The following is a 22,295-nucleotide window of genomic DNA, read 5'->3' on the forward strand; positions in this document are numbered from 1 at the left end:
GTTCAGACTTTTTATTGATGGTACCTTTCTTATTGCACATAGGAGGACTACAGAACATCTTTCTGCCGGTAACTGCACAATCTATCGATAAAGACACGGTCACTCTAACCAGAATTCACCTAATGGCATCCGTAAAGCTGTCAGAACATGCAGGGGGATTCGTAAGTTTGAATGAATCAACATTAAACGGTTTCTCTTAGCTTGACAACCAAAAGAAATGATATGAATCTATAGCTATGAAATGAAGCACCTGAAACTACCACATAAAATAAATATTGGAAGTTTATAAAAGTGCAAGTGGTCTAAACAGCTTAAACGCGCTATATTTCCTCGGTTGGCCAATTGCTCAAGGTGTACAAGCTCCACCATTGATAAAATTGGAAAAGTTTATATATAATAGGCTGATTATCTCTAATTTCTTATGGGCTTACTCACCTAATTATATCACAGCCTCCCAATGCTTTTCTGTTCACAAAACAGTTTCGTAATGCTATTTGGCGAGCTTCATATGTTTACCAAAGTCCCCGCGCTGCGCCGCTAAAAGTTCGGTGCAGGCGGCCTGTGGTGTTCGTTGTTTGATATACCTATCTGTACTTACTACAAAGGGCAAGCCATGTAAACTGCGAGGCCTCAAATAGGCTGCGTGCATGCTTGCCCATCTGGCTGTAGAAGTTCATAGAAAAAAAGGCTGCTGGTTAGCTCAGTTAATACTGTATATGGAAAGCGAAAGCTTGGCGTAGCATCGTAAAATGTTGGTTTTACTATGTTAACCATTCATGTAGCTCAAATTATTATCCTATTCGTTCAATGCCTGTCTTTCTCTACGGTTTCAGGGCCTGCTTAGGGAGTGTGCTGAGCCGAACGGCTGGCCTGGCAATATCCGAGGGGTGGTCAGACTCCGCTTGCCGACGACGGATCAAATAGGCCAGCTCCCGCGCAACATAGAAAAGGCAGCTAGGGGACCACCAACTGCGAACGCACTCTACATCGGCTTCAGGAAACGTTTTTATTTGTGGAAACGCGATGGAATACCGCCACCGCCTTTGCCAACAGTGGCGCCTAGGTTCTACCCGAGCATCATGGATCCTTGTTTCGTGCTCCGTTTGTGAACTGAATTACTGAACGAACATTCAAATTGCCGACCACGCAGGAGACGCTAAACATAACCTAATCCCCCCTCGAGTTTGCCACAGGCCGGGCGCCGTAGCAGTTGCACCTACCTGCCATAACCAAGTGGCAACCGGATTAGCCGCATCACGATGGAAAGCGAAGTTGAAGGAGAACCCATCTCTCCAAACAGGTTGTTCTGCCGGGATGGCAACATACTTTGGCAGTAGCAAGCTACCCACGCCGACACCAATGCCTCGATTCAGGCAAGTCTGATTCCTCACCAGGTACCCATAGAAGCCAATGCTCGAATAAGAAGAATCCCCGCAGGCGAGCAGTATCGCTAGAACAGCTACCACCAACACACCTCAAAGCGGTAATGGGTCCGCGCAGTGTCCTAGCCCTGGATAAAATACCGGTGGCAGCCCTGGCGGATACTATACAGACCAAAGCGGGCACCGAAGCTAATAGCCCAGAATAGGTACGGTGTAACAGCAAGGCTAACTTCATCGGGGTAAGCACACCTTGCAAAAAGCGGGCAACCCAGTACGTTCCACTAAACTCCCTCTTCGATCGAGAACGCGGATACGAACTGGCCACCTATGTGCCGCCCCTTCCAACATCTCACTCGTGATAATCTTTATGTACGGGAAACAGGCAGTGCTGATCAAATCTCTGACAGTGTACTTGCTGCCAACCCTGAAATAAAGATTCGGCATGTGAGGCAGTTCGGAACGTCAAACATGGTTGAAATCCTCTTTGGCCGACCTGGCGTTTCATACTGCATGAGGAACCGAGCAGTCATCCCCCACCGCACGCCTCGGAGATGAAAAGCCGAAGCGTGTGCCAGCTTCTGGTGCCTGGATACCGCAAGGACGTCTGCCCGCAGCCGTCACTGCCCGGTGCTGTGCCTCTTGAGCATGACCAATGCCCCTAGTGGGCAACCGTGTTCTCCCGAATGTAGACCCTGTAGAGGGACCCCATCTAGCAGGCAGGACGTACTCCCCTCGCAGGTTCCTCCAATGTCGAAGACCCGCCACTTACGCCCAAATGGCAGCCAAGGCACAAGATCTGTCAAAGAAACTTCCGAACACAAGCAACTTTCTACCTCCTTAGGCTATTTGATACGAAGTGCTGCACACACAAGAGCAGAGACAAGGGCAAAGCCAGCAGGTCAAGAACCTCTCGGTGGAAAGCGCTCGCTCAACAAGCGGTTCGAAGCGAATCTATGAGCAACAAGTGGGCAATCCCAGCGCGTCTTTCCAATCGGCCACTCACCCCCATGGTAACACTCCCATCAACTCGTCACCATTGTCGTTATCACCTGCAGTGGAACTCCCCGCATTATCCACCCTTCCTTCCCCATCTCTATCCCTTGATATCGCTAGGAAAGAGCAGGCAATTCGGTAAAGGCAGTGCCAAAAAAAGAAAACCTTGCATGGCTTCCGCAACAAAAGCAGATGCAGTACCAGCATCATCCCCTTACAAATGAACAACAACTAGTACGCCTTCGACTGAGGGCTGCCTTCCTATCTGGAATGTGCATGATAATCGCTTTGAGCGTCTACAGCGTACGCGTGGAGACCACAAGGCGGAGTGCACGCATATTCCTTAGACTCTGCTCAGCGTACAGGCGGTCATGCAGGCCACTATTAGGGGCATGCGCTCACAAATGCACAATTGCAATAGGGATATTATTACTCCGATGAACCCCGTACTCCCCAAAATTTTGACATTACCTATTGGAACGTCCACTCAAAAGCTGGTAGAATGGCAAGAGAATTGTCGAAATTTTCACCATAAGAGGGCAGAGCTCCCCCTCCAAAAAACAGACAGAACTTCCACCCATTGTCATCGCGCTATAGGAACGCGGAAGGCGAATAAAATGCATTAGTTATCAGCCATTTAAGACAGGATAAACTAAACACTGCTATTCTAGTCCAGCGAAACATCCCAGCACAGCAAATACAGCTCAATCACATGAACTCCCACACTAGTTTACCACGTTATACCCGAGAAACGCCCCCGCCGGAGTTTACACGTTCGTAGTGCATACAGTAGCCAGAAGGAACACAATCATTACAACGCATCACTTGTCATGGCACGTACGCAAGCAGCTTCAGGGGGAGCACTTATCATCGTAGGAGACTTTTATGTGTCTAAAGACACAAAAAGGAATATCATTGTAATAGTGAAGCCAGACGCAACACCTCACACTAGAAACCCAACCGGACTTGCCCATGCAGGTGGGAACGAGCACACTACGGGACAAAACCCCGGACCTCACTCTCAGCCACAGAGTCAGGGGAACGGTATAGAATAGGCTCTAACATACATTTGGTAATGATCATCATATACCGCAACTTACCACAGCCCTACCACACCAATCACGACCCAAACACACAGAAACCACCTATACATTGGCAAGTCTTCCGGTAAACAAAGCAGGAGGCAACTATTCAACAGATGGACCGATCTAACCATTGTGACGGCGCCAGACATCTTCTCAGCGATGTCCAGTAGGATCAAGAAATTATAGACCCGGAAATCCCATCACTAACTGTGGGAAGCGCTTCAGAGCCTTAAAAAGGGTGGCGCACACAAAAACACAATAGGAACCTTAGAAAGCCCATAGCTGATCTCTCAAAAGAGATCGAATTATACGCTCAAAAACTAGCCTCGGAAAGATGGGAGGAGCTATGTGACCGGCGACGAGACGTGCTTGGAATGAAACGCGCGTGGCCTCTCCTTAGGCACTTCCTTCGACCCTAATCATTTCAAACAGAACAGGCATAAGAAGTCACTCTCTTCATCAATGAAGCAGGGGACACCACGAAAGCAGTTCGGGAAAAACTTACAACTATGTAAATCTCGCAAGGCGACAATTTCCAGCATCCTGATTATGCCCGCTGAACCAACCCTACTCTGTATGAAGATTACTGAGGCTGAGGTGCGGGAAACATTGCATGAACTACGTACAACCTTATCCCAGTTTCAAGACAGGCTTAATAAGAAGATTTTACGAAATGTATATGACTCCTGCGTAGCCTGCTTAGTTTAAGGTTTTCAATTTCCATTGGAATAGGGCCACGCTCCCTGAAGAGTTTCGCCATGCCTACATTACATTCAAACCAAAGCTGGGCAAGCCACTATCTCTGGAAAATTTAAGACCCGCCACGCTAACCTCATATATTGGGAAAAAAGTAGAGCGGGAACTTATACCTAGGGTAAATTATCTCATCTAAAACACGCAAGCGCTGTCCCCCAATATGTACAGCTTTTGAGCAGGGCTTTCCAGAAATGATATCCACTTGAGGTCAGATTACATTCTGTAAAACCCACCAATACCGTATATCATAGCTGCCTTAACCGAGGACCTAACCAAAGCTTTCGACAGAGTTACCCATCATACCATCCTGGGAGGGCAGAAGTGCGTAGGACCAGGAGCTTGCACCTATAATTACGTGCGCGCCTTTCTCACAGAAAGGACGGCCGCCCACCGATTAGGAAATCTCACACTGCCGTATACTCAGATTCCATCGTGCGGCACTCCCAATGGATCCGGGACTTGCTCGCTGCTCTTTAAGCTAGCTGTGGCTTATATGGCAATGACCATAGAAAGGATACCGGAGTTGAATTACACACTTTCCGCTTGGACATCACGATCTGGGTTAATCGAGGTAGTGATGCTGAAGCTGGTTATCCTGCAGGCTGGAGCAACAGCCATAGCTTAGAAGCCGCAGCATAGGCTTGAATTCACTGTTTACCAGCCAAGTCCTAATGGTTAGTCCTCCCACCCTAGAAATCTAGATCGCCACTAGCCCCCTCAATCGCGATTCAGGTGGGGAGTACAGCCACACCACAGTTAATGCATCTAAACATACTTGGGCTGCAAACACAGCGTACATCAGGAAATTATAGGCTTATGTAGTGCAAATAATGGGGCTTCTCAAACGACTTGTAGCACGACGACATGGCCTTAAAGAACAAAACAGGTGGCATTTAATACAAGGATTCCAAAGAAGCAGGAATACTAATGCGCTGCCATATCTTAGCCTTACGAAAACAGATAATCGGAAAGTGTATTGCTTAATTCGGAAGGCTTATCGAACCGCTCTCCAAATATTCCCAGCAGCTTCCCCTGTCAGACTGGACAGCCCAGGCGTGCACAATACGGCTACAGAGATTACCGAAGCACATCGTACGAGGAAGCTTAGCCGCCTGACGAAGAGTACAGGCGGCAAAGCTATTCTAGGCAACCTATGGATTCGCTACCAACAAAAGCCCGAGTCATCGAAAGCGTGGCGAGAGAGAACCGAGAGAGAACTCGCTTTCTCCTTCGAAACATGCACACCCAACATCTTTCCCAAAGAAGCGCGCAACGACCCCCACATTTACAGCAAAATACATAATCGATCCAGCCGCGCTCTGTGTTGCAGCAGAGGATCGTCACGTGGACGCCTTTTCTCCCGCGATTCTCACCCACTCATGGCCTTCACCATCCAAACCCGTCGCCCTCAAGTGGTGGAAGAAGCACCGATAACACCTACATTCACACATAGTCCGACCGCCAGATTCATAGGCTGAGATTCGGCAACGGCCGTTCTAAACTATGCCAGAGACCAGATCTTGCCACGGGCCCACCAAAAATTTATTCAAAACCACCTACTGATACTGTAAAATTGATCTGGTTTCCAGTCCGCAGGGGTATAGGAGAAAATGAAGTCACACACACAGCAACCCGAGCTCTCCTCTCCCGGACCTGCGATTCCACCACTGCCTCCAATAGAGCCAGATCCACCCGTGATAGGTTACTCATGTGCAGAAGCATCACGGAACATTACTGCCTCTCCTGGCCCAAATACGCTTCCGCCCACACATTCATATCAGTGAAAAAGGAACGCCTCTGGCGTCATCTTCAAATGAAATCCCTGTCCTGTTTACCCAGATTTCATCATGTTCACCCCTCCCTGCGTCCTACAACACTCTGCCAGCACTGCGGAGAACGGTCAATATCACATCATCCTATATGAGCCTGCACATATGACCGCTTCCCTCTCATCACCTCCCTCGACCAGTGGGAAGCAACGCTGGTTTGTTCAAACCTGGTCCTCCATACGTCGTTCACTGGTTTGGCAGCCACAGGCGCGAAGTTCTGCGGTCTTCGGCCACCAAGTTGCGCTAACTCTTGTTTAATTAAAAATTTATCTGTCCATCTCTCCCGCGAAATGCTGAGAAAAGATGGCCCGGCCCCACTCTCATTCATACTCAAGGTCGTATGCAGGTGGCGAGTCACTTGATAAGACGTGAACGAGCCGCGGAGAGCGCTTGCGCCTAGCTGCCAGATGGAGCAGAGGTGAAAGCAGCCATCCGCGGAATTCGTTCTGCCGAGTCACATCATGCGTTTCAGCATACGGAACAGCTACAGTCAAGTAAAGGTCAAATTTACTTCGACAGCGAAACTGTGCTACGAGATTAGGAACACTTGGCTATGCAGTTAAACCAGGATATAACAAAGTTTACGAAAAGGCAAATTTTTTTGTTACATGCAGGTTTTCGTTACATCCAGATTTGGAGTTAGGGTTCGCCTGAATGAAGCAGAAATAAATACAAAATGCAAGACATTGGTGATGGTGAACTCACCCTTGAAAGCTTTGTGTCCCTGTTAAAAACGGCGTGATTTCCACCTGCTGCATTCCCACGAGCTTAGTCACTACAGGGGCCTCCAAAGATGCATGGTCACTGACCCCGTAACCACGAACGTACCTCAAGTATCACTTTGTGTTTTGACACTTTTGTGTGCATTAGCATGTTTCAAGGGCCAACTTGGCTGAAAGAATGCCTTTTCGCGAACTTTATGCTCCTGTAGCAGCCCCGAATGTCGGCTACTGGAAGCAAGAAAGCAGACGTGGAGCTGGTTTGCAGTTTCACGACAAGACTGTTTATTTTCAAAAGATGCGTACGCTACGAGCGTCCACCGACGAGCAAAAGCAGAGGAACCCCGCGTCCTTCAAAAGAGAGAGGAAAAAGGCCCCCCAAGCGAGCAGATGGCATGGGCGCCAATACTAATAGCAGAAGTCGGCCGCACAACAAGTTATACCTCCCCCGACGGCGACGGTTGAAGACGGCGGTGAATGACCCCCGAAGTAAGTAGGCGGCGCCCTCGCCAATACGCGTTTTCCACAAAGGCGCACTGTCGTCAAGCCGGCGACAGACCAGAGAGAAAAGAAAAGCCCTGTCTCGCGGGAGCCGCACTTTCGCTGGGGTGCCGGGCGGCTTCTGCTACTGAGGCTCCCCCTGGATTGAGGAGCGTTTAAAGAAAGGCAGCAGTTATCGGCTGAATGGCGAAAGGTCAGAGTCCACTGGTTATCACTGAAAACGTTCGTGAGAGGCTGCATGAACACAAACCTCGTACGGCGGAGTGAGGGGCAGCTTCGTTGTGTCGTGTCACACGAACATATGTGCAGCTTTTCCACCCAGTGCTGGCGATCGAGTTTCGCTGTAAGTGCAGCTTTGAGTTGCCTGTGCAAGCGCTGAACCATTCCGTTGCTGGCGGGGTGGTAGGCAGTTGTATGCTGCAGCCTCGTGCCGAGGAGGGTCGAAAGCGCAGAAAAAAGGTTGATCTGGAATTGCCATCCCCGGTCAGTTGTTATGCGGGCGGGGCAGCCAAAACGGGACACCCATGTCCAATAAAGGCCTGCACGATGGTATCAGCTCATGTGTCCGCAATTAGTATAGCTTCGGGCCATCGGCTGTATCTATCGATGCATGTGAGCAGGTACCTGAAACCTTTGCAGGGCGGTAGCGGTCCCACAAAGTCGAGGTAAACGTGGTCAAACCGCGACTCAGTAGTCCGAAATTTCTTTAGTGCAGCCCGAGCGTGGCGAGTCACGCTGACACATTTCACATGTCCGGGCACAACGCCGCACGTCCGCGTTGACTCCGGGCCAAATGGGTGCCTGATGGAGTGGAAAGCGTTGAATACCACGCGGCGAAAATTCAGTGGGACGAAAGGTCATGGGGCTGCCTGGGAGGAATCGCATGTTATCGTGCCCTGGACATCGGGAAGTGCAGCCTCTGAAAGCACGAGTGAAGACCTCCCCACCTTTCTGTCTTGTCAACTAAGTGTCCTCCCGCTGAGCCGGGGCCATCGCGTCGAAGTCCAGGACCTTTCTGCCGGAAGCGTTGACGCGAGACAAGGCGTCGGCTGCTCCGTTTTGGACCCTGGGATAGTGAGGGATGCTTGTAGAAAACTCAGAGATGAATGAGAGCTGACGAATTTCCCGTTCTGAGTAGAAGGAACTGTCGTTGTTGAATACGTAGGTGAGGGCTTGTGGTCTGTCAAGATGTAGAACACACGACCTTCGAGGATGTAGTGGAAATGCTTAATGGAACAATAGATTTCGAGCATCTCCCTTCTAAAAGTTTTGAACCGTACTTCTGCAGGCTTCAGGCGTTTCGGAAAGAAGCCCAGTGGTTTCCACTGGGCACCCTCCTGTTGCTGCAGGAGTGCTCTGACCGATGTGGAGGAGGCTTCCACCATGAGGTGTGTAGGAGCGTCAGGCAGTGGATGAATGAGAAGGGTAGCTACGGCCAGCTCGTCCTTAGCCTTATGGAAAGCGTTCTGGGGTTCTTCAGACCAACAAAATTGTTGTGCCTTTTGGTCGTCTCTGCACAGCAAGTCGGTCAATGGCTGGAGTACTCGAGCACAAGACGGAATGAACCGCTAGTAGAAGTTTAAGATCCCGAGGAACTCTCTCAGCTTGTGGAAAGATGTTGAAGCAGGGAACTTCTTGACGAATTCCACCATCAATTTCAATGGTATAATACTTCAGCAGTGATGTGGTGGCCGAGGAAGAGGAAGTTAAGAGTCTCGTCACCAAACACGCACTTTTGAGGTTTCAACACCAGACCGTGCTCATCCAGACTCTGAAATAGCTAGCAGACGTGCTGTTCATGCTCGGTAGAAGTTCTGCTAGCCCCCAAAATGTCATCCAGGTAGCCAAAGACGATAGGAAGACCCCGGATGACCTCATCAATGAACATTTGGAAGGTCTATGCTGGATTATTCAAGCGGTAGGGCATGCGGCCAAACTCAAACAGTCCGAATTGGTTTGTTGTAGCTGTTTTAAAGACGATAGTCTTTCTTGGGCTACTTAAACCCAGAAATTTTGGTCTGTCTGTATGTCTGTCTGTCTGTCTGTCTGTCTGTCTGTCCGTCTATCTGTCTGTGACTCGATTCAGCCACCCGGCCAAAGCAAAACAATGCCTGCGCAGTAGTCTTATATACTCATACCTAAATCTACGCGTCTATGTCCGGTGTAATGTTCATACTTGTAAACATTGTTGAAGAAGAACAAGACATTACGCAAATATGAGACAACAAATAAATACAGAAGTGATATTTGCAGTGTTCCTGTATAAAAAAATCAAACATGCCTGACTTTTGCGAAATTAAATACTTCATCAACTGCAGAAAAAGAATTCACTCCACCGTCGCCTGCTGTTGCCCACGCCACTATAGCTTCTGACGCCATTTTAAGGAATCAACCGGCAGCAGTTACGCAAGGTTCCACTAGATAGGTTCCACGTTCTGCTTTCAACGCACGCGGAGTAGGGAAACGCGGTTCTATAAACGTTGAAGTAGGGCGCCTCGATTAACGAGCGTGTTCGCCGTACGGCAGCGTTTGCATCGAGACACCCGGTTTGGAGCAGTGGAACGCGGGAAATTTAAAATTATTTAAGCAAACCTTTGGCGTCTTTACCTTGGGAGGAGCCCGACGCGAGAGGAACAACATGAGAGGTGAGTGGGAAAGCGAAGGGAGGCATTAACTTCGCAAATGCCGATAAAGACTATCGTCTTTTGACGGTAGTTGCAACGAAAGGAGCAGATACGCGGCCAATGTTTTGGTATGTCCTCCGGTGCGACGGCAATTTGGTGGTATACCGCTACAAGGTCCATCTTGCTGTATATTTTTGTACCTGCCATGTGCGCACTAAAATCGCGAATGTGAGGCAGAGGATACTGGTCTGGCGTTGTCGATGCGTTCAAGGCTCTGTAGTCACCGTACGGGCGCCAGTCGTCCCCGTCGTCTGTAGACACCATGTGCAGTGGTGATGAATGGTTGCAAGACGAAGGGCGAATAATTCCCAGCTGCAGCATATGCACGAACTCATTGCGTACAGCTTGAAGCCTGTTGCTGGACAGCCGTCGTGGCCGGGCAGTCACTGGCGGCCTGTGGTGACAATGTGGTGAGACGCGTTTTGTTACCCCGGCTGTTCCGTGTTGTGGGGCTTGGTGATAGAAGGAAATTCTGCCAGGTTGTGGTGGTAGGCAGATACTGGCTGGAAAGCGCAGATGCTACATGAGCAGATGTTTGACTGCAAACCACCTACTTTGAGGGATGTGTTGTTATCCTTGAGGCAACGGTCACATACGCTCAGATCCAGTTTAAAGTGGCTGAGAATGTCTGCTCCGATTATGGCCAAATTAACGTCATCTACCACGAAGACCTAGTTTTTATTAACCGCCTACTGCGACGATATGTTCTTGCTACGTCGACGATCCTCCGGGGTTTCCGGGACAATAGAGATTTCGGCTGGCGTGTCGACTAGCAGGTGCGAGTTTCTTACACGGTCGACTATGAAGAACAGGCGGCTGGGTGCAGGGGCGATGTCGTAAGCCACCGTAACGACTGGCCGGAGCATTTCCCGGACACAAGCAAGGTTGAGTGCAGCGGCTAGAACCCGTGCCGAAACGACGGTGGTACCAGCAAACTACGGTGGTACCAGCGACGGTGGTACCAGCAAGGGTAGAAGAGCTTGGCTATCTTGAATGGAATTGGTTGCGTCTTTTCTCACCGTGTTGGGGAGCGCCAGACAGCAAACTTTGCTGCATGTTATCGGTAAGTTGTTGCACTTTCTCCTCAAGCAGCTAAGGGCGTGCTGTTTCGTGATGCGATGCGTAGAGTGTTCCATGATGCGATCGGCAAGTTGCGCCAGCTGATGAAGGCACGTCTCATCTGAATCCGCCAGAACCACGCGCAGCTACTGGGGCAGCCGTTGCAGAAACATTTCACGATGAAGTGGGAGCTGACCGTCCTGACACGGGTGCACATCGAGTAGTTGCCGCATCCGGTGAAGCACTTGGGAAGGTCGTTGGTCTTCTAGCTCTTCCCGACATAACAGCTGCTGAAGTCCGTTTTGATCAGGCGCCTCGAGGCGGTCCAGCACCGTCGTTTTGAGGGTGTCGTATTCCCATTCTGTGGGTGGTGAAACCAAAATGTCGTCGATAGCATCGGCGATTTCTGGGGGAAGGGCTGCGATGACGTGAAGGTACTTCGTCGACTGCGAGGTGATGTTCCGGAGCGGAAAACGGGCCTCCACTTGGCTGAACCAAGCTGTGGGATTTTTAGGCCGACAATTTGGTAGCTTCAATTCTGTGGCGAAGACTGCAGGCGTTGAGGCAGCAGTGTTGTCGTCTGAGCTCACCGCGGCGTGTTCGTTATAGCATTGTTCTGGTGAGCAATTTTGTAGCAGCCCGGAATTTCGGCTACTGGAGGCGAGAAAGCATACGTGGAGCTGGTTTGCAGTGTCAAGAAAAGACTTTTTATTTTCAAAAGATGCGTATGTTGAGAGCGTACCCTGACGAGCGAAAGAAAGGGAACCCCCGCGTACTTCAAAAGAGAGAGGACAAAGGTCCCCCAAGCGGGCAGACGGCAAGGGTGCAGAACTAATGCCAGGAGTCGGCCGGACAACAAGTTCTGCCTCCCCCTACGGCGACCGTTGAAGAGGGCGGAGGAATGACCCCCTAAGTAAGCAGGTGGGGCTGTCGCCAATACGCGTCTTCCACAAAGGCGCACTGTCGTCAAGCCGGCGGTAGACCGGAGTGAGGAAAAGCCCCGACACGCGGGAGCCGGTTGCGCTGGGGTGCCGAGCAGCTACAACTACACTGTTTTGCGCACTTGAATGTACTAGCTTGGATACTGTACCGGGCCGTACCGTTCGTCGTTATCGCCGCCGTAGACGCGTATAAAATACGTTTGCCTTATAAAGACACATCTTTTCGTTTTCAGGCAGCAAAATACATCATCGACAACAGTGAAGATGCCTTACTACACGCCGACAGGCCCATAGCACCTATCCACACCGCAGTCACACGTATAAACGCACGGTAGTTTGCGGTGCGGGCGAAATTCCCGAAGTTGGCGCATTTCTCTGCCCGAATTTTTCGAACCAAGTGCCGAAGTAGATTATAAACAAGCAATTACCTTGAAATAATGGGTTAGAGTTCTCCACCACGTCGAGAAATCGGTATGGTATGCGCCACATTATGCCACCACGGAAGTGCACAATGGCGTCCCCCTCAGTATTTGCCTGAAGAACGTTTCCAACGTCCTGAAGGCACTTCATGTCTCTCATGACATTCTGAAAGGCAATGTACATCAAACCTTTTTTCACACGTTCCGGAAAACACGATTGTTTTAGACAGTTTTAAACGTGAACATTTGGTACAGGGAAGTTCGTATTGTGTAACATTAGCGGCCCCTGTCCAGCGTCTGTAGAAACAACTAGGCTCCTAAAAATGGCAGTCGCCGCAAAGACTACCACTAACAGTTTAGTGGCGAACCACCTTAGTGGCTTGGGCTGTCGGCGTCTCTGGTAGTCGTCGTCTCCTGTCGTCACGGCAAATGAAGTTGTTAAACGATTGTCCAAAAACAAGCGTAAAGTGAATAACCACCGTTCAAAATAGAGTATCAAGATTTAGACTAGATTAAAATGGAGAAATAGTCAGAATTTATTTGCAAGAATAAAAGAAATTTGTAAATACTGTATCAAAATTCGTCTCAAACTACAGGTTTCCTCCTGTAAAGCATACTTCTTAGCATGCCGTGGCGTGTGACACGAACACACCTTACGGTCAGCCTGTGTCTCAATTAAATGGCTTAAATCAGGCTCAACGTGAGAGAGGGTGCCACCGTCTCAGCAAGCGCGGGATCGCTCCTCCCACAGGAGCTTTTCCGGCGCCCAATAAGCGCGTTCCTTGCGGCAAAAGAGAGGCAACGGCGCATGCTCGCTCCAGCAACGCCCTTTTCCGCTATGGTCGCTTGCCCATTAGCAGCGATTTTGCTGTTGTAACCTCCCGCGAACATTGCATGCTTCGCCCTTCGAAAGTTTCGCGTGACCGGAGATGGGCCAGGATTTTTTATAATTGAAGGAGAAACTAGAAAGCCACGGCAAAGAAAGCAAGTCCATCCTAGGAACTACGAACCGCGATTTTAATATCGCTAACAGCGCTCTGGCGCTATTCCTTTATTTTACTGAATGTGTGCCTAGGGAATGCGTTCTGCCCTTCGACATAAAAACTTGTGCTGTACTTACGTCGTCAGTGAGCAGGAGAACATTCAGCGCGCTAATAGCAGATGTGACCATTAGGGGATGAGCTATGCGTGTGTTTGCTAATAGCGCTAATATGGGCGGTTCGTCAAGCCTGTCTGCGGCATCAATAAAGACCGGAAGACAAAGGAGCAGAACGAAACGAATCACGGTAATGATGAGGGGACACTGTTGCATCACGGGAGACGGACCATTAACGCCGGCATAAAAAAGATGGCGCCTTAGCAGGTAGAACATTTCTTCATAAGATGAGCCTAGTACCATCCACAAAATAGTGGTTCATTTAATTACATTGGTGTGACCTATACCGTAAGCGACTCTGGGCCAACTACATCTACAATATCTATAAAACGCGGTCCGCAACGGAAACGAAATGCCGAAGATACGCGAGGGAGCAGGAACACTCAAATACATCAAAATAGCTGCAAACTCATTGCTAAGCCATGTAAAATTGACTGCCTCGAAGACAACCATTACCGGAGCAGTGGAGACGACTGGAAAAATAACCTGTGGTGTGACCTCTAGGAAAACAAGCAACTGCCATGACCTACAGTGGCGTCTACGTCAACAACAGCTGGGAAATAACTACGATAGTATGGCGCTGCAGCAACAAACGCCGGAAAAGCACTATCTTGTAAGGAGCGAATAAAACAAACACGCCATCGTTGCACACCGAAATCAACATGGTGCGAAAACAAGTAAAGTGGCTATGGAAGTGAAATGAAAGCTTGTTTATTCCAAATATTTAAACTGTTTTAGTGCCCTAAGCACTTGTTCGGCAGCGAACCCTGCTTTGTTCAATAAGAAACCAACAATTTCAAACAAAATTTGGTTCTTCGACAGGTTTATATATTTTGTGATGTCACAAACGACATATTCATGGGATGATCCTAAAACAAAGCTTAGGAGGTGCTGCAGCCATATCACAGGTGGCACTTTCGTTACGTTTTTATTGTCCGCCTTTTTAGCCCTCATTCACACAGCCGTCACCTTCTCCGTCACGGCACCGTCACGTGAAGAAACCGCGACGGAGACGTAAACATGTAGCGTTCGTACTGGAGCTCTCCGTACAATTACAGGGTCGTCTGCCTAGTGATCAGTTTAGCCTAGAATTGGGCGTTTTTTATTTGAAAAGTAAAGGAAATGGTTTGTGCTCACTTTTCGGTAAATTTAGCCGTAAAAATTTGTTTTCTGATTAGCTGATTTAGCGCGGGGCATGGTCCCGTCACGTTGACGTGACGTAAACGTAGACCTCGGCCTCCCGCCACCGTCGCACCGTTTTCGGTGAGAAATCGGTCGAAAAACGGCGCCCATGACGGAAGATGTTGACGTGACGGTGACATGATGGGGTGAAAAACGGCTGTGGGAATGAGGGCTTAGGCATCATTCACATAGCCGTTTTTCCCCCGTCACGTTACCGTCTTCCGTCATGGGTGACGGTTTCTCGGGCGATTTCTCGCCGTAGATGGTGCGACGGGGACGGGAAGCCGAGCTCCACGTTTCCGTTCTGTCATTGCGACAGGAACACGCCCCGGGGTAAACCAACGAAACAGAAAACTTATTTTTGCATTATTGCTATTATAGTAACCTTGTATCGTAGACATCATGACATGTTTTTGACTTTTCAGATCAAGCACACTCAATTCTAGGCTAAACTGGTCACCAAAGACACCCTTTTACTCTGACGGAGGGCTCCAGTGCGAGCGCTACTCTGTTACCTCTCCGTCGCGGCATTTTGACGTGACCGTGCCGTGAGGGAGAAGGTGACGGTTGTGTCAAAGAGGCCTCAGGTGAAGCTGCAATACTGCACACGAACCACCCTTTTGGGAATGTTCATTTTTCTGCTCAGTGCATAAAGAACATGAAAGCTGCAACAATTGATAAGGGATCTCTAAACCTTAGGACGACCCGTCACTCACCACATTATCAAAACAGTACTACACTACCCGGGTACTAATGACGACCTGCTGAAAGGCCTGACCAGAAGCATGAAGCCTGTGCGGCAGCATCCCAGAGGGCCTGGGAAACCTATAGTGGTATGGAAACGTTAAATATGACAAAGACATATCGTGCGAGGAGATGCGCCAAACACTGAATTATATGGAAAAAAAGGGCACCTTGAGGTGATATGATAAATTAAAAAACCCTGAGATACCTATTCGATCAACGTGTACGCGCACTAGCTTACCACATACATGTGAGCGTTTGGCGGTCGGGGAAGGTATCCCTGTACAATGAAAGCTCTCCAACATTACCATTATTCCTAAACGCGACAAAGCCCCTACAGTGTTTGTGTGTACAAAAGCAAATGGGTGTTAGTGTGTACAAAACCACAGCGGATCCCTATGTCTGGAAGCATGCAACGGGGATGCCTTGGGGACTAGAAGCGCGCAACTCTAGCTTGTCGTATGTTGGTTTCCAGAAAGGCTAGGGTGACAATAAGCACCTCTTCTTGTCTTGCTGCTTCACAATCACATTAGGACCATTATTTATCTTCTCCTATTGTCTTTTCGCAGGTACAATGCGTTCTCCTTGGAAAACATTGCAATTAATTTCACTGTTTCACTTTCATCTTTGTTACTGGGCTTCTGCGTTTTGTACTACTTGTGTGGTACTTGTAATTTTCTTTCGCAGTTCTCCGCTTTCTAGTGGTTTTTTTCTTGTTATCATTGCCTTTTTTTCTACTGCATCCCCGCGCCCTCCCGCATTCGTAAGCTTCTGGCCCTTTTTTGTGCGCAAATAACGTCTTCTTTTGATAGATGCCAATTTATGTTGTCGCTTTTTCTGCGCATCGTATGCATATGTTATGTCCCATACCAGAACTTCCTAAACGCAATTGCTGAGATTCTTTTAGAATGAAATATATTTGTACCTACTGAAAAGTGAAGGCAAGGTTCGAAAAAAAAACATTAAGAGCTTTTGGATGAATAGATCCCAAAAAAGTCAATGTAAATAATTGAACGTTCAAGCGTCAACACGAAGTGATATGCAGTGTCTAAATGTCTTTAAAAATGCGGCGTATGTTTAAAAAACGAGACGCAAGTAGTAACATTTGTGAATATTTAACGAATACAAAACCAACTCATGAGGTATTTTTGTTCATAAACGCAGTGATATTTTACGCTATGAAAAACAGCTGCTTAACCGGATATTAAAACACTACTTGTATTTATTGTTTAATTTATTAAGAAATAAATGTTTTGTAACCTAATTTACTTTGAAATAGTATCACTTGGAACAACTTTCCCCCACGCTCCATATTTTAGGCAATTGATGATAAAAAGATTTCTTTCTGGTAGTTTTGAGCCGCAATTTCCTGTCCTTGTCTTGCAGTATTCTTTCAAGAACGTTTTTGATACTTGTTATTAGGTTTGCCGGAATTCGCCTTAGTTGTACGTGTTTTCGTAACAAAGATAGAAACTAAACTCACGTTGCCTCAGGTGTGGCGTCTGATAAAGCAAAGATACAAACTTTATTTTTTCTCGCACGTAACTATAGTTTAAGGGTTACGCACTAATAAATGTCGCCCGTGCTTCCTCAGCCCATTTTCAAACGATTGAGTGAAATATAACAACATGCAATGTCCTTATCTCAGAATTAGTCCCAAAAATATCCTTCGGAAGACTGTTCTTAAACCACTGCCAAATCTTTTCTAAACAAAGATAGAAACTGAACTCTCTTTGCCTTCATTGTGGCATCTGATAAAGCAAAGATTCCAACTCTGTTTTTATCGCATGCAACTATAGTTTAAGAGTTGCGCACCAAAAAAGGTGGCCCGTGCTTCATCAAGCTACTTTCAAAAGCCTGTTGAAATATAACAACATGCAATATTCTTACCTCAGAATTAGTCCTAAGAATATCCCTGGGGTGACTGTTTTTAAACCATTGCCAAATCGTCCGGAAAAAACCCGGACGCTTAATTGAGTAATGATGCATTAGCCAGGGTATGAAGTCAATAATGTCCTCTGTGACCACAACTTTATCTCCAGGCGCACATGGTGAGAGCTGAAATAAAGGGTTGAGAATTGATTTTTTTGAGAGATACTTTAAAATAACGTAACATTCGAAGACCAGTGCTCGCGCAAACGCACACCTGCAAACATTCCTGCCTGCCGTCACTCAATTTCACTTTAGAGAGGGGTTTCTTGAGCCATTTTACAAGATCGCACACTAAAAATGCGCTTTAAATCACGTAAAAAAATTAGGAGCACGATGTATGAGTGGAGTGCCTTGGCTCCTGACGTCAGCTTAGAGACACGCACCGCTGTCATCTACTACACCCCGCTTGAGTGGGACTAAAGATTCTCGACGCAAACTCGCCCGGTTGCATACGGACGCGTTTAAATACATCATTATTTTGCGCACAAAGGAAACACATACTGAACTGAGCCTACATTTTTGGTCACCTTGGCTTGGTCATGTCGGCGTGTCCGCATACCATGAAACGTAATGCGTGTAAAGAACACTTTTGAGCATTTTGCAAAGATAAAAAAAGGCGTTTACTTATGCATGCAAACGGATACCGATGATTTAAGAATGGCAGTTGTTGCAACCGTGTCATCCCAGCGCTGACACCAGTTGTTGCAACCGGGAGGGCCGACCCGAGCCGAGCTCTCTCGCCTCCGGCATACGTGTAATAGCGTGGTGTAAAGCGAGCGGCCAGCCGCTGTTGCAGCCGTGAAGATGTCCAGAAGCCGTAGGCTAACGTAACTGCTTACTTCATAGTGAGAGGTGAGCCGAAGCCAAAGAACAATGCCCCGACGGGGGAGGTAACAGTAGAGGACTTGAGCAGAGTGACAGCAATGATTCGCTGCTCAAACAGGAATGAGTTACAGCGCTTGGGCGGCTTCTATTTATACCCAAAAGCCATAACGGTCAAAACGCCAACAAGCGGCAACACGCCACGAACGTCACGGCCACTTACAACGCTCTTTCCAGAGTTCGTGAGCACTCGATAGCATCGGCGCACGTTGAGTCTGAGAGAGGGGAGGAAAAAGGACGCCGCTGCGATCGCGGGGCCTCTGTGTCCTTGAAGAGCGTTCAGACGAGCCTCGTCGGCAGCCGCTGAAGTTTTGAAACCCGCCGAAAGCGAAGCGTCTGGCCCAGGCTTGTCGAGGCATGAAAACATGAATCACTTACAAGAAGGAACCTGTTTCAAAGGCGCACGCAGTGGCTTCGCCGCACAGCCGAGGAGTGATGCGGGAAAGTACGGCGGCCAATTCCTAACACAGTACCTTTCGGCAAAGCTTGAACAACCTTCAATTAGAGGGCATACAATTTTCATTTGTCGTTCACTTTGTTGGTTATTAATTATGAGGAACTGTCTTGCTCATGTTTTAACGATTTCTGATAGAGACGCCAACGCCCTGAATAATATTAGCAAGGGGTATATCGAACTGTGCGCACTTTGCAAGGCAACGGATTCACATAAAACTCTGTAAAATAGGCATGTTTTCTCAGGAATAGTAACAAGCAAACAAACTTACCGTAAATATTAGCTCGACCGTGTTTGAATAATTTCAAGTTTTTTGTAACGAAACGATAAGTGTATGGTAAATCTTTTGCGAGCAAGCATGATACCTCAACCGAGCCCAAGGAAACAGCATAGCCCGAGTGCAGCAGACAACAATTGCGAGTACTTTTAAACCGGCGTCACAAAGACAGATTTCGAAGCGTTGCCTATGGTCTGGCTCACCAGACATAGGAGCTAGAGTCTCTGAAGCAGTCTTTATCCGTGCGTGCCCGTTGATACATAAACGTGCGTGTGTGGCACAAGTGATATAAATCAGTATTCCTGTGTATACATGCCAAGGCGAAGCTAATGACTGCATTAGTACTTCCTCTTCATTAGTTCATAAGACGTTTTGATGATATCGCACACCATTTTCCCAATTTCCTCAAAAAGGACACCGCATTCCTTTGTGGCAGTGATCGGTCTCACGCCTTTACTACGCTGATATCTCTTCTTACTCCTTCCATCAGCCGCTCCTAGCTAAGTCCGAACGGAAGCTAGTTCGGACTTCACCTGCGACTTTGGGCTGAGCTGGCTCAACCGTAGTCCCGTCACGGATGCGTTATTGCACACTCGAGCCACTACCTAACCCCAGTTGAGCAAAATTATACAATAATACGGGAGTGACTCAGTCTTATACTTGCTGAGAGTAAATTTCGCTTATATACCTACACAGCCAACCGCGCTCTTAGCGTGACGGTCCACCATGCTATCTCCTGGATGGCATCCTTATAAGATCTTACAAGGCTAATCCGAAGGCGGACTCTTCATCTGCAAATGTACTCATGCTGAGTAGCACACAAATCTGGCCGCCTACATCAGAACTCAGAATAACCTTTTCTTTCCCCGGCCTATTCTGCCTAGCCTACAAGCTCCCAGAAATTTGCCTGCTTATTTTTATTTCTTCTTTATTCCACCTTGCTAAAGAGTAATGGGGATATACGTAACAATGCCAGCCTGAACATCTACCGCTCCGGTTGTTCAGTGCGTTTATTCCAGCTCACGGCGGGTGTCCTCTATCGTCGGAACATCTCCCCGGAAAGCCCCTAGCTGCTTCCCGTGGTCCCTGAGCCCCATCGTATGGATGTCCTCAAACGTTTTTATGACCTGCTGAGAGCATGCTACTGCGGGCTTACTCGACACTTGACCGCAAGCGACAATGGTTTTCCCGGTAGGGATTTTGCATCTTCATTCACTCTGCGTGGGCGCCTGCGACACGTGCCCCCGTACAAAAATGCCCACGACTTTTCTGGCAGCCCTCTTGAGCCATCGATAGACCCGACGAACGGTTTTTATTTGCTTTATAAGTTTATTTAAAAATCCTGGAACGCTTACGAGCACGGACAAAAAGCGCAGAAAAGGTTTGACAGTACCTCCGTTACCCCGAGAAGGCGTTCAGTTGAAATTGCGTCATGCTAAAAATCCACACACTGAATTTTCAGGACGCAGCTGCTCGTGGAGAGAAATTGGTAAAAAACTTTTTTGATAAAATAAAAAGGAAAACATTATAAGGCTGTGAAACCTAATAGGCCGGGAAACACGTACGCACTATGCGTGAGATAAAAATCAAACAAAGAAAAAAACTTCAAGCAGTTCCACTCAACGTGAAGCCACTCAGAAGTGCAGAGCAGTGATTCGCCTTAGGGCAGTGGCGTCGTACTCCGCTCTTTGCTACCACCCCTCACGCTAATCCCCTTTCTGTCTCACTCCTCACTTGACAAATTGAACACAGGTTTGTTCAGTGAAATTCCATTATCCGGCCTCCGCAGTGGTCGCGTGCCTAATCTTGGGGTAGCTCGCATTATTTATTGTTATTTTTTTCTTTCTTGTTCTGCCTGCAGCAGCACAAGCGGGAGTTCTGTTCTTTTTGTGCTTGCTTTCATCTCGCATGTGCTAGAGCCTGTCTTCGTCAGTTGCGGCGGCCACCCTTTTCGGCGGCCACCCTTTTTCACTGAATATCGGGAAAACCAACCGAATGAGCATTGCTAACTGACTTGACGCCGGAACTGCCGCTTACTAAAATAGATTTTGTCTCAAGTGTGCCTGCAGTTTTCTTTGCGCTAAATAATCGGGACATGCATGACAAGTGGCAGCGATTGCGGGAGTTTCGAACGCTTCTGCCAATATCAACATCTCGTTCTAATATCTTTACTTTTTGTCGGACCGCTGATCCGCGGGACAAGCGGATGTCTATTCGAAGCCTCGGTTTGGATGCTTGACGCCGTGTAACATTGTGCACGCGGGTGAGCTACGACGGCAAGTCTGGTGCCTAAACGGCTCTGCACTTTAAAAAACGCTAGCGCGGTGCGCGTAACACCAGAAACAAGTATGTGTAAGATTATTCCACGTCGCTTTAGATCTCCTGGGCTTCCTTCCTGTGTCTATTACAGGCGCTCGGCGGATTGCTCTGGTCAGGTGACTACGCCGCACGGTACCCAATCACGCGCGCCCTGCCAAATAGTTTCGCTACCAATGTCACCGATTTCCTCCTGTACGACGTTGTCTTACATATTGGCGTTCCTCACCAGATATTGACATACCAGAGGCTATTCTTCCTATCGTAAGTGGTTGATGACATCCTTTGCTCCTGCGACACAAAACACAAGCAAATACTGCAAAATACCATCCGCAAACTAACGGCCTTGTAGAGCTCCTTTGCCGGAATATGTCTAGAATCTTATGTGCGTTTCTGCGCCCCTCATGACTGGGGCGTATCTTCGGCCAATAGTATAACTCATTCCCCCACGATACTGCAGGATATTCTTTTCTACCTCCTCTTCCAGCGAGAGCCAATAATGCCGCTGGAAGCACTACTCTTGCAAACTCCGCCGCATTCTGGATACGTACGAGACGCCGTCCCAAACGCTTTATTTTGCCCGTCAAATGGCGCGTGCCCGACTCTTTTTGTCGCAGTCCCTCCAAGTTTCGTTACGAACGCAGACACGGTACACCCCACTTTACACCTGCGACGCTCGTGCTGCTCTAGTGCCCTGCACGCAGTGTGGGGAGTTCTGAACTACTTGTCGACCGATACTAAACGCGTAACGCATACTACGAAATTACCGCCATTTCTTCAGGCTCCTCTCAGCCTGTGCAAACTTACAGCGTCCCTGTTATCCGCCCTAAGCCATGCCGCTCTGCACTTGCAGCTCCACCATGGCAAGCACCGAGACAGCGCTTTTACAGAGAGGGGCTAGTGTTACGAGTCACCTTTATCTTGCGCAAGCGGGCATTTCGTGTGCTGTACCGCGCTGCAATGATCATGTCGAGGAAGACAAAG

At 48.3% G+C, this 22,295-nt stretch overlaps 1 protein-coding gene across 4 annotated transcripts in view; it reads right to left on the reverse strand.

Annotated features, from left to right (window-relative positions):
• Positions 1-22,295, reverse strand: part of LOC144147094 (uncharacterized) — a 228,279-nt gene that overhangs the window by 168,604 nt on the left and 37,380 nt on the right. For all 4 annotated transcript variants that reach the window (XM_077679144.1, XM_077679143.1, XM_077679146.1 and 1 more), the window contains exons 7-8: positions 17,341-17,508; positions 12,378-12,534 (exon numbers count right to left, since the gene is read on the reverse strand). In XM_077679144.1, the coding sequence (XP_077535270.1) occupies positions 12,378-12,534; positions 17,341-17,508 (325 nt within the window). The remainder of the gene's footprint in view (positions 1-12,377; positions 12,535-17,340; positions 17,509-22,295) is intronic.

This window comes from Haemaphysalis longicornis, unplaced genomic scaffold, assembly GCF_048455015.1.
Source record: "Haemaphysalis longicornis isolate Haplotype H1 unplaced genomic scaffold, Haemaphysalis longicornis Haplotype H1 scaffold_7, whole genome shotgun sequence".
Lineage (NCBI taxonomy): Eukaryota > Metazoa > Arthropoda > Arachnida > Ixodida > Ixodidae > Haemaphysalis > Haemaphysalis longicornis.